Genomic DNA, 13,513 nt, shown 5'->3' on the forward strand with positions numbered 1-13,513 from the left:
CCACACATCCGGCAGGAGTCATTTCCAATGTTTCAGTACTATTCGTACCGCTTGAGTTCGAGACAAACATCGAGCTGAAGAAAAGTTCACACTTATCCGACGAGGTGTTGGCCCGTTGTTGATCCAAATGTACTGATGCCGGCAGTCCACACTCTTTGCGTTTCGATTTTACAAAGTTCCAGAAGCTTTTAGGATTTTGCTTTAGCTTTCGTTCTGTGGAAACCACATGTCTATTATACAATTGACTATTTAGGCTGCGATATTGGCGAGTTGGAATGACAACTTATTCGATGCTGTTGAAAATGTCACAATGAACTATTTGCAGCACCGCACTTTAGATCAATTTCCTTGCGTTTGTTTTGTTTTCCTCAACAGCTGATTCAAAATAGTATTCTAATGATTTTTTCACATTTCCCAGTTAAATTCATCAACTTTTTGTATATACAAACCTTGTGGTTCCCAAAACAAATGGATTAGGGAAAAAATCTTGCAAATCGGCCAACCCGTTCGCAAGTTAAATCGTCAGGAAGGAAATCTCAACTCATTTTTATTATATAGAGAAGATAATAACCGAATAACTTTTCGGAAGAATTCCAAAGAACTTCCCGAGGAAATTCAAAAGAAATTTTAATTATTTCCCGTAGAAATTCCGAAGTAATTTCAGTGAGTTCCTAGGAGTATTCCATGAAAATCACAAAGATTTTTCTGAGGAATTTCCGAAATATTTTCCAAGTATTCCAATAAATATTCGAAGTGAATCTCAAAAACTTTCCAAGGTAATTTCTAGAAATTTTCTAAGATAATTCTTAAAAAATCCTAAGAATTTCCCAAATTCATCAAACTCAGGAAGCAAAAACAATAAAACATAACCTACACCGCCACATAGCCACGTCACCACCGGCTAAAATGGTTTTCGGCGTTATTTCCGGACCAGCGCACATCTCTACATGCGGTGACCTTACCGAAATTAATCGAAATTCGATGCGTCACTGTTATATAACTTATTCCAACATTATGTAAAATTGACGTTTTCCGAGACCTTAATGGTCATTACCAAAGTCTGTGTAAAATTTATCGAAAGCTTTAATACACTACTACTTTTTTTTTGTTTCTTTATTAAGGAGACTTTCAGCCCGAGGCTGGCTCGTCTCCGGAATACACTACTACTAATAAGAACTAATCTGTTACATTGCCGGAAATGGTAAAATGTCGCACAGTGCTGTGTGGTGGCAAGCCATTTCCTCGCGTTTGTACTAGTTTACGCAATGCTTGCTGTCCTTTCATAGCTCGTCATTGCTTTCGGAAGTGCAGTTGTGCAATCCGTGCCGATTAATCCGCTTATTCCTTGAATGGCCATTACCTGATTTTACTTATTCACAGTAGGGGGATTCAGTTAACGGCGTAGGTTGCTGTGTATCTGTTTATGGAAATGTTTCATAGGCGATTTGAAATATGTCCCTAGTGATTGAGTGTGAAACATTTCTATAATCAGATACGCAGCAACCTACGCCGTTAAGTGTATACCCCTAGTGTTTCCGTATATCACAGTGATGAAGATATGGTGAACGAAATGATTGCTTCTAAGCGTTTCTAAAATGGATTTTTCTGACGAAACGGCTTGATGAATAAAACATGATTTTGTTATGTTACTTTATAATGATAATATTGAAACGCATCGTTATATTGAATTATTTTATGTTTGAAGTAAGTGACATTACAGTAATAATTTTTTCATCATTACAAGTTTTGCTATTTATTGTTAATGTGATTTCCCATGATTGTCGATATTTTCTCATATATATTTCAGCATTTTGTTTAAGAATGATTTTTCTTACTTGATACTTACTTGAAAGATTATTCTATGATAATGCAGTTCTGGATTTCCGAAAAAATCCAAACAAATTTTCAACCATTGCAGTAGTGTGGTTTCGTTTCCGCAATCTTCGTCAACTGTAAAGATTAGCCGTTTTCGGAGGTAGTTTGACTCCAATACAATGACTCACCATCCACTACGCAAATGTCTCTAACTCGTATGACTCAATGACGACGGCTTTGCAAGAAGATGTAAATTGATTCATCGATTGACGACTTCACAGTTTTGGAATTCGCAAATTGCTGGGTGTCCAAAAATAGGACTTCTTATTTAGGCAATACTAATTAAGGTAGTCGATTGGACATCTTTCTATCAACAACGCATTATATTAGCACCATGCGATCTGCATCTCCACAAATGCTGTGAAGCAGAATAAGGTGAGTTTGCTGAACAGTTTTGTGACGTGTAGAAATATCTCGTGCCTTACACCTACGATGTGTTTATTGTTAGATACTATTTTTTTAGCATTTGACTCAGCCGATATTCAAATCTAGGTCAGTGAAATGTTGAAACGAAATGCATCCAATCAAAAATCGTAGGTTTAAAGTAAATAATCCAATTGAAAAACAATTGCTGTTAAAACGTGTTGTTTCATTCGAATATTTAGAATAAATAATAAACCATTTTTGTAAGCAGATGTATAGTTTCAAAATCATATTTTAGGAGATGAGGATAAATTGCTGACCTCTGTTGTTGTTAAATTCAGGCATTTTTTAGTCAGTTACAATCTTGGCTTTCAAATTCTAAATGTTCTTATTCAGTACGGCCTTCGCCGGAATCTGGAACAGTACCCAAATCGCACCCTGAAGCAACAGAGCTTCCACGCATTATGCCTATTTGTCTGTGATTTAACCGTGTGATGTAACTCGTGCCAGTAGAAGTTTAGTGGGTGGCATTGTGGTAGCAGCAAATTGATTGTCAAGGGAAGCGGAAAGCCGTTTGCATGTCATATTTTGCCGTATCTTCCCATCTACGAGACGGGGCGCGGGTGTGGCGGAAAATAAAATGTGCGTGAAGCGAATATACTGTTGATGATACTTTTGCTGTTGCTGTTCTCGTTGGCTTTGCAATCCAACGCCACGACAACTTTGAAACAACAAAGTTTCCGAATGAATTTTCAAGTTCGCATTACAATACAACGGCAGCTGTAAAAGTTGATATAAGGTTCACATTGTTGTTCGTGCTTGTGGGACAAGGAGTCCCCGCAAAACGCTCGGGAGGATGCTGCCGGATCGCAAATGGAACCGAAGAGCGTCTAGGACACTCAAAGTTAGGTAAGTGCTTAGATGAAACGAGCGGAACGGCAATCAAAATGCGATATGAGTTGTAACTTCAAGATGAATTATAAATGATTAATGATGATCTTCCTGAATTCTTTGCCGTTTCTTCAATTAATTTAAAGCAATGTTATTGTCTCATTTGCATTCTATGAATTTTAACCAAACTATCTGTTCCAATAATCTGTATAGCCCTCACTTTATGAAGAACTATTAATGAAATGTATTGCTGATAATTGGTTTACGGCTAAAGTGCCGAAAGCAAGCGCGCGAGTGAGCAAAAACGTCTGTTCACAACAAGGTGTGATCGTCCACTGAGGTATCATTATATTTTGATTAAATTAAGTTCGAAATAGAAAATCAAAAGTGAAAATTCAGTTCGCGTTCAGTCGTGTTTTCTTCAGTAAGCAGAAAGATCGGCCGGTCTTCGAAAATTTTGTTCTGCTTTGTTCGGTTAGCAGAACGATCGGCCGTCCGACGAAATTATGTTCTGCTATATGCGGTTGCGTAAATTATTGTCTATCCGATACAGAGTTAGTAGACATTTTCTACCGAAGATAGATTTTTCTCAAGATACCTGGGTGCTGCGGATAGAGCTACTTTTCTGCTCTCAAGCGAGTAGCAGGATATTTTGAAATCAATCCTATAAGCAGAATTATTTTACAGTTCTCCGGCTGTCAAACATTTCCCGCTCTTCGAATTTCTCTTTCCATGCTACATGAAGGCGCACGAATGCGCGAGACATGACTTTACGATGGTTCACATAAATTCCTGCTCCAATTAGCTGCTGAATCTCGTGAAATCTCCTAACGAGTGCTTTTTAGTTGCATTCCTACTAATTATCCACTCGAAATATAATGTGAATATATTTGTTACAAAGAATGCAAAACTCAAACTAAATTTTATTTTTATTTTTTCTCCAAATAATAACAATACTTATCAATATAAGATCTAAAACGAACATAACCACAATCTTCAATGTTTGGCTCCGGCACAATAGAAAGTTTTGGCTTCAGTTTGACAACCAAATCGATTCTATCCGCACCACCCAGCAAGATACAAGTAAAATACCCGTCTTTGGAAATAATGCACTGTTTTCACCCAAAGAAGCGCTAAATAACGCTTAGTTCAGTTTGACAGATAAAACTTTGGAAGAAAGTTCGGTTCGGAAGTCCATACTTCCAAATTTTAATTTGGTGCTACGCCGACAATAATTGGTAAGTGAAGATTCAATTCGCGTCCAGTGGTTATTTTTTTTAATAAGCAGAACGATCGGCCGATCGTCGAAAATTATGTTCTACTTTGTGCGGTTAGTAGAATCTTCGGTCGGTCCCTAGAAGAATCGTTTTGCTCACTGAGCAGATTGGTAAATTTAGATTTGTTCAACGGATAGTTGTTGATAGATTGAGGTTAAGAAATCGCCTGTAAATTACTTAAAGAATAAACTGTAAATAAAATCGATATTAGCATACTCTTTCGACAGCCGGCTGGCAAGAGTTTAAATAAAAACAGGTAAACAACATAGTCTGTGGGTCGAATTGCCAGCTTGAGGCAAACCTCCATGACCTACCTTACCCTACCCAACCACCAACTCCGTAGAACTTATGAGGGCGTCGCCAAGTCGGGGGCCTCTCGTTAAGTAAGTTCTACATCAACATTTCCTTTCCTATCCCTAGTTACGGTAAAGATGGGCGTGGCCGGGAGTAGTAATCCTCATGCTTATGCCATTTTTATCTTAGATTAGAATCAAGGGTAATTCCCCACCTTGATTTCCGATAGCAATCTGGATAAGGATTCCATAAGAAACATGAGTATCACTAGTGTCCAATCTACGAAGTATACCGTAACAACGCTAACGCTAACGCTAACGCTAACTGCTCATGAAATGTATTGCTGATAATTAGTAGTGACTTCTCATTCAACCCTTTGCGTAAATGAACACTTGTTTAAAATTTATTTACAACTGATCGTGCTTGTGTCGGAGACATAATGCTGGTAACTGGGCTAGGAAAGTTTTATCAGAAATGTTTCTTAGGTTTCTTATATAGTTTATAAAATTATTGAACATTTAAAGAATCCTATAAATCCACTATGAAATCATCCAGTTAAAATCCCTGAATTTCGAATACCGATACTGTGTCCTGGACTATTAGTCTATTTGTTCTCATTTTAATCAAGAACATCAAAAACTATCCCAAATTACCACATCCAATATCTTTAATTCTTTATACTCATACCTGATATTTACTTTTGTTCCACCACACCATTGTTACATTCCCGAAAAAAAAACTGAACCAATAGTCACTGTTGAAATATTGTATCACATCCCGGAGATTTCTCATCACCAAAACAAATAAATTAGTTTGGCTTTTGTTTTCGTTTCCCGACGACAAACTTTGGCCCTAACTCTGTAGGTGTACATAAAAGCAAACTATAGTCACAGTGGCAAGTTTTCTCACCTAGCCCTGAGCGGTGTGGGCCAGGAGGGGGCCGGAATCCAATACCCGAGCAGCACACATGTTTCAAATAGATCGCTGCATCTTCTATATGACCAGATTCAGTCACAATTAAGTCGCGGCAGCCAAATTTGCTTCGATTGTGCTGCTTGGGTATCTACAACACGCTCACATAATGTACGAGTTCATCAATGTTGTTCTCCGGTGTGGTACAGAGCGCAACAAGAGCAATGCGAACATGTGCCCCAGGGAAGCGGATGGTCTTGGGTGTCTGCTTCTGAGTGCGGATCCTAAATGTGAGTTGTAATGGTAATGCAATATAGTAACAAGTTTATGTCTGTGTATTTTTTGGGGAAGGATGAAAAGCACCGTAAATGGTGGGTTGGTAGTAATAGGTGGTACACCAACCGAGAATTGTCTGCAACAAGTATAAGGGTGGTGAGGGTCGTTTCTAGTACAATTTTTGAAACAAAATAAAATATCGTAGATAAAATTAGGGCTAATTTCTAGTTACAGCACGAGTTTGATTATTCTTCCCAGGTAATATATGAAATATACAAACATATGAAATTCTATTCAATGGTTTGTATTTGATTAGTTCTTCATGTAATTAATGCAGTAATTCATTGTATTTTTTCTAGATTTTTTATGCGTCGTTACTATACTGTAAAAATTAAACATCTTACTTTACTACACGCAATATATATCATTTTGCCTTTGTACTTCAATTTTTTAATCCCATAATTAGGATTTTTTTACGCAGCATTATTCAATAGGTACTTCCATTTTTATTAGCTGCAAGTTGCCAACTTGGCGTAGTATCATAAGGGCGATTTCTTTGTATCAATTTAATTTTTCGTTACTCTACTGGATCAAAAGTGATTGCAGCTTCTAGGGAAAGATGTAATTCTTTTTAACCGCACTAGGGGTCGTACACTAATTACGTAAGCATATTTTCCGAGTTTTTCGAACCCCCTCCCCCATGTAAGATTTTTCCCATACAAATTATTTTTTGTTTATATGGAGCGTAAGAAAATGACAGACCACCCCTCCCAACATAAGTGCTTACGCAATTAGTGTACGATCCCTTAAACATGTTTAACTTCAGCAAACTAACGCAGCTCACTACATAAAATAGATATCTTTTAATAAGAAAAAATATCAACAAAAAAACAATGTGGTTACACCGTTATGATACTTAGATCAAGATTCATACTTTCGTATACCACAATAAGCCTTGATGATGCCAATAAACGATGGTACTTGCGATGCTTGAAAACTTTGAAGTGCAAATGCATAGTATGTAAAAAATGAACATCGAGATTCCAAACCTTCTTAATTTTTGAGAATGTCCACAAGATATTCCTTGGGAATTCTCTGGGTCACCCGAGCAGTCGCTGGCTGAAATTCACCAAGGACCAATAGCTCAACCCGATTTGGACATTAATTAACAATGTTCTGAAAACTCATATGTGAATATGTACATTATGTGGAAGATAATAATTTATGGTATTGCAATCGACTTTTATGTAGAAATTTTGGCTATCTCAGTCTTAAAAACCATTAAACGGTTAGCGTTTTGCACTGCCCTTTTTTTACTCAGCCCGACGTTTCTGAAAAAGCCATGGACGTAACTGCTGATTATGAATTCTTTTCGCCATCTCTTTTTTCGAAAGACAACAGCAAACTGAATCTATTTCATTAAGTTTTCGAATTTAGGATAAATCAGGACAACTTTGATATTTGAAAATTCCTGCTAAAACAAGCACATTTTGCGAAAATAACGATGTGTAGTTATCGGACAAAATATTTTTTTCACATCCAGATGAGGGAATTAGTGGTGTAGATAAACGTTAACAATTTTATAAGAATTATAAAAAACATGATTGTGGCCATTTCGGCTTCATAACGATTTACGATAAATTAGCTTGACAAATAACAGAAGATTTAAAAAAAGTTTATATTCTTCCTAGGGAGAGGTAACTAAAATTAAAATGAGAATGCTTTCGGATGGATTGAAAAACTACAAAGGTCCATTTTGCCTTGTTAAGCTTTTATGGTTTACTAAACATATTAAGATTTTTGGGAATCTCATGGCATCTCAATATTAGGACTGACCGTCGTCATTCGATGTGTTGTTGGTTGGTAGGTAAATGTTCGTCTGGTAGGTCAACTTGTCAACTTGTTTTTGGACTGTTTTGAGTGAACGCTTAAAAAAATTAATATACAAGTTAGCCCATCTTACAATATTACCTTAATAAATATTACCGCAACTACCGCGACTACAGGACACCATTGCCGGAATTACGAGCGCCTGTACATATCTCGTACTGCTCGTTGTCCCGGATAACCGGAAAGCAGACTTCGATGGTAATGGCTACTCCCTCGACCAGGTGGATTATCGTTGAGACACGCTTCCTCCGATTTTCCTCGCTTGGGCACTCAGAAACAAATCGTGTGTCGGCCGATTTTTGGTTCCATCTGAGAGTTTCTGGCGCACATGTAGCTAAATTGCTGCATCAGCACCGGAATGGTGTTCAGCGGATAGATTTCAACTCATAACATACATTCCTCCTGGGTACCAATTTCGTCTCCTCCGTTCACTACACAATAATCACATTGAAAATTCACAAATCTTTCGCAAAGAAAAAAAGATGACAGCGCTGCGCAAAAAAATTAACCAACCGATGCCGCTGACTACTACGATATTACCTTAGTTCCGCCAATGGGTTTATATTCACCCGCACTGACGAAACTACCCATGCAGCAATCATCATTCATCATAGTAACCCATGAGTCAACAGGCAAAACTTGACAGCTCTATCAGTCGAACTCCAACCATGATGGAAAAAACAGTGAAGCAACTCCTTTTCCAAGTGTGCGCGTTCAAGGAATGGCACCCCACCGCGTCGAAAACGGATATCGTGCGGTGCTGTGTGGACTTTGTGGACGCTTGTTCCAGCATCTACAATATTTTGGCACTATTAGACAACAATCAGAGCATCGAGAGAAAACCCGGTTCCGGACAACCGACAACCCTGAGCGACAAGAAGCTCCAAAGGAAGCTGAAGAGGAAGACCGAGGGAAAAGTGGCTACATCGGTGGAACTCCTGGAGGAACTTTCGGAGGATTTTCCTGATGAATCCCTGCAGGAACTTCCGGGGGAATTCCCTGATGAGCTTCTGGAGAAGCTTCCGGAAGTTCCTCCAGGAAGTTTCTCCAGAAATTCCTCCAGGAAGTTTCTTCAGGAATTCCTCCAGAAAGTTCCTCTAGGAATTCCTCCAGGAAGTTCCTCCTGGAATTCCTCCGAAAGCTTCTTCTGGAATTCCTCCGGAAGTTCCTCCAGGAAAATTTCTTCAATAATTTCTCAGTTCCTCAGAGACTTTGTCCGGAAGCCCCTCAGATATTTACTTCAGAGATTCCTGCATGTTTATTTTTTATAAGTTCCTGAAGCAATTCCTTCAAATTCCCTTAAAAAATATACGTTGAATCTAGAAAGGAACAATTATTAAATTTCTTCTTGACTTCCTCCAGAAACGTACCTGGGGTTTTTTCTGTAGAAATTCCTAAAATTCTCCCTGGAGTTCCTCCAGAAATTCCTCCAACAACACTTCATAAATTACTCCCTTAAAAAATATCCGTTGAATCTAGAAAGGAACAATTATTAAATTTCTTCTTGACTTCCTCCAGAAACGTACCTGTTTTTTTTTTCTGTAAAAATTCCTAAAATTCTCCCTGGAGTTCCTCCACAAATTCCTCCAACAACACTTCATAAATTACACTTTTTTTTATCGAACAAAACTCACTTTAATTAATGGTGTAGATAAACGTTAACAATTTTATAAGAATTATAAAAAACATGATTGTGGCCATTTCGGCTTCATAACGATTTACGATAAATTAGCTTGACAAATAACCAGGCATTGCAATATCATCTGAGCACAGGATATTATCTTTGCTTGTACAAAGATATTATCCCTAATCAAAGAGCACTCTGGAAAGATATTAGGGGGATTCAGTTAACGGCGTAGGTTGCTGTGTATCTGTTTATGGAAATGTTTCATAGGCGATTTGAAATATGTCCCTAGTGATTGAGTGTGAAACATTTCTATAATCAGATACGCAGCAACCTACGCCGTTAAGTGTATACCCCTATTATCATTTGAGCGTTTGATGATGATCCGGATAGCCAGCGCAGTTCGGGGTTTGTTCGCGTTGCGAAGGTGTTGCTACAACAAAAGCTGTGAAAATTTTTTTCTCCATGACGAACATTGCACTTTGTTTACTGAGCGGATAGATAACTAAGATCGATATCCCATCATTTCATCAGTATCTTTGCTCAAAAGATCGAAAGATGGGATGGTTTGCAATGCCTGCAAATAACAGAAGATTTAAAAAAAGTTTATATTCTTCCTAGGGAGAGGTAACTAAAATTAAAATGAGAATGCTTTCGGATGGATTGAAAAACTACAAAGGTCCATTTTGCCTTGTCAAGCTTTTATGGTTTACTAAACATATTAAGATTTTTGGGAATCACATGGCATCTCAATATTAGGACTGACCGTCGTCATTCGATGTGTTGTTGGTTGGTAGGTAAATGTTCGTCTGGTAGGTAACTTGTCAACTTGTTTTTGGATTGTTTTGAGTGAACGTTTAGAAAAATTAATAAACAAGTTAGCCCATCCTACAATATTACCTTAATATTACCGCAACTACCGCGACTACAGGACACCATTGCCGGAATTACGAGCGCCTGTACATATTTCGTACTGCTCGTTGTCCCGGATAACCGGAAAGCAGACTTCGATGGTAATGGCTACTCCCTCGACCAGGTGGATTATCATTGAGACACGCTTCCTCCGATTTTCCTCGCTTGGGTACTCAGAAACAAATCGTGTGTCGGGCGATTTTTGGTTCCGCCTGAGAGCTTCGGGCGCACATTGCTGCATCAGCACTGGAATGGTGCTCAGCGGATAAATTTCAACTCATAACACACATTCCTCCTGGGTACCAATTTCGTCTCCTCCGTTGACTACACAATAATCACATTGAAAATTCACAAAACTTTTGCAAAAAAAGATGACAGCGCTGCGCAAAAAATTAACCAACCGATGCCGCTGACTGCTACGATATTACCTTAGTTCCGCCAATGGTTTATATTCACCCGCACTGACGTAACTACCCATGCACCAATCATCATTCATCATAGTAACCCATAAGTCAACAGGCAAAACTTGACAGCTCTATCAGTCAAACTCCAACCATGATGGAAAAAACAGGGAAGCAACTCCTTTTCCAAGTGTGCGCGTTCAAGGAATGGCACCCCACCGCGTCGAAAACGGATATCGTGCGGCACTGTGTGGACTTTGTGGATGCTTGTTCCGGCATCTACAATATCTTGGCGCTATTAGACAACAATCAGAGCATCGAAAGAAAACCCGGTTTCGGATGGCCGACAACCCTGAGCGACAAGAAGGTCCAAAGGAAGCTGAAGAGAAAGACCGAGGGAAAAGTGGCTATGGCTACATCGGTGGAACTCCTGCAGGAACTTTCGGGGGAATTCCCTGATGAGCTTCTGGAGAAGCTTCTGGAAGTTCCTCCAGGAAGTTTCTCCAGGAATTCCACCAGGAAGTTTCTTCAAGAATTCATCCAGGAAGTTCCTCTAGGAATTCCTACAGGAAGTTCCTCCAGGTATTCCTCCAGGAAGTTTCTCCTGGAATCCCTCCAAGAATTCCTCCAGGAAGTTCCTCCAGAAGTTCCTCCAGGAAGTTCCTCTAGGAATTCCTCCAGGAAGTTCCTCCAGGAATTCCTCCAGAAAGTTCCTCCTGGAATTCCTCCGGAAGTTTCTTCTGGAATTCCTCCGTAAGTTCCCCCAGGAAAATTTCTTCAAGAATTTCTCAGTTCCTCAGAGAGTTTGTCCGGAAGCCTCTCAGATAATTACTTCAGAGATTCCTGCATGTTTTTTTTCAGAAGTTCCTGAAGCTATTCCTCCAAATTCCCTTAAAAAATATCCGTTGAGTCTAGAAAGGAACAATTATGAAATTTCTTCGTGACTTCCGGCAGAAACGTACCTGAGGATTATTTTTTTACGAATAGTCCCGTAGAATGTCCGCTAGTTTTTTCTCTAGGAATTTCTCCTAAAATTCTCCCTGGAGTTCCTCCAGAAATTCCTCCAACAACACTTCATAAATTACTTTACCACTCTCCAGCAATTTCAATTGAACTCCTTTTGAATATCACATAGAATTTTTAACCTAAACCCCAGGAATTCTTCCGGAAATATTTCCAGGTGATTTATAAGAAGTATTTATGGAAATTCAGTTGCGATTTCCTTCAGAAAATTATTATAATCCATAAATTCCTCCTAAAAATAACCTAGAAATCCCGCAAGGTATTCATCCTCCATTAAATCATTTAGGAATTCTTCACTAATTCCTTCAAAAACTCTCCTGGTTATTTCTTAACAAATTTATCGAGAAATGTAGATGAAAACTCCTTGGAAATTATTTATATATATTTGTAAATCTCCCGGTAATACCTTCAGAAACTTTTACAGTAATTCCTTCCGAAGGTATCCTATTTTTTCCTGTTACTTCCACCCAAATTTCGCTCCTGGAAATTCTTCCACTAATTCAGCTGCCTTATCTTCTTCGAGTGGCCACCATCAGGTCCAACCTTGGGACCTTCCATAGGCAAAGTTTAATTAAAGAATGAAAATTAAGACTAACATTGGTAAAACTTAGAGATTTGAACGGATTTTGGATTGAAGTTAATAATTAGTCGACGACGAAAGTAATACAGACAAAACATATGTAAACGATTTTAGTGTTGATCCTGCAACCCGGAAACCAGTCGTACAGTTGGGATCCAGGTAACCATTGGTGGTCTTGAAGCCGGACCTGTTGTAGGTCAATGTGCTGCTCTCCGGAGATGCTAAAATAGGCTCAAGGCGAGGACCATAGTATGGTCACCATACCACAGAAGTCGTCAATCCAGCCCCTAATTTCCTCTGGTCGAATGGTAGGCTTATTACGGAGATACTTCCGAAAACTTGTGTTTAATTGACCGCAGGACTACCTGACAGTCAACTAAACATATCAGAACGCCTGGCATCCGACGAACACAATGTAAACGCTGTTATTCAGCTGGAGAAATTCATTGAAGTTTTCGATGACAGCATTTTCAAACTTGCAGTGCTGCAAGAAACGACCAGGAGATAGACGGAGCGGTTTAGGCGAAGATGTTGGAATTGGAGATTTGTGAGGCCCTCCTAGCTGACCTTATTAAAATCAATAGTTGAGGTAGAGCAGAGGACTTAGATCCCGGGTTGAAGTTCCTGGGTTGCCCAGTCACTGGGCAAGGTAGTTTACTTACAACCTTGCCCTAGCAGCACACTCATTCTACATGGGTTACTTCAACTTATATTTGACCAGAATCAGTTTTAATCAAGTTGCTTCAACTATTTTCGTTCGATTTGTGTTGCTCGGGTTGCTCGGGCAGCCCACGTCTCGAATTGTGGGTCCGAGATTACCCTTGGGATGCCCATGGAGCCGTTTGGATTAGATGTTCCTGAATAAGCCCCCATCTTTAAGGAAACAGATGAGTGCAGTGATGCTGGCTGGATCATTCGAAAGCGCGTCCCTGATACTGGCAGGTATCCCATAAGTATCCCTCGGCACCTGGAATTTGGGGCATCGGCATACGTAATGTTCCACAGTGTTGTGAAAGTGCTCCCGTGTGCTGTGTGCTTGCAGCGCGTGTCCAGTTTAGAGCCTAGAGAGGATTTGCTGGTCCTTTAGGTTGCTTAAGTCTGTCCAAGCTGATGTTGCTCCCTTGATTTGCTGCAGCTGCCCAGTAGTAGAAACCCTCCAGGATATTTCCCAGTTGTCTCGCACTATCTTTCTAAT

At 39.2% G+C, this 13,513-nt stretch overlaps 1 protein-coding gene across 1 annotated transcript in view; it reads left to right on the forward strand.

The window, feature by feature from the left end:
* Positions 1–13,513, forward strand: part of LOC134205474 (cAMP-specific 3',5'-cyclic phosphodiesterase-like) — a 199,647-nt gene that overhangs the window by 10,659 nt on the left and 175,475 nt on the right. The window contains exon 2 of the mRNA XM_062680749.1: positions 2,781–3,147. Within this exon, the coding sequence (XP_062536733.1) occupies positions 3,095–3,147 (53 nt within the window). The 5' untranslated portion in view covers positions 2,781–3,094. The remainder of the gene's footprint in view (positions 1–2,780; positions 3,148–13,513) is intronic.

The sequence above is a fragment of the Armigeres subalbatus genome, chromosome 1 (genome assembly GCF_024139115.2).
Source record: "Armigeres subalbatus isolate Guangzhou_Male chromosome 1, GZ_Asu_2, whole genome shotgun sequence".
Classification (NCBI taxonomy): domain Eukaryota; kingdom Metazoa; phylum Arthropoda; class Insecta; order Diptera; family Culicidae; genus Armigeres; species Armigeres subalbatus.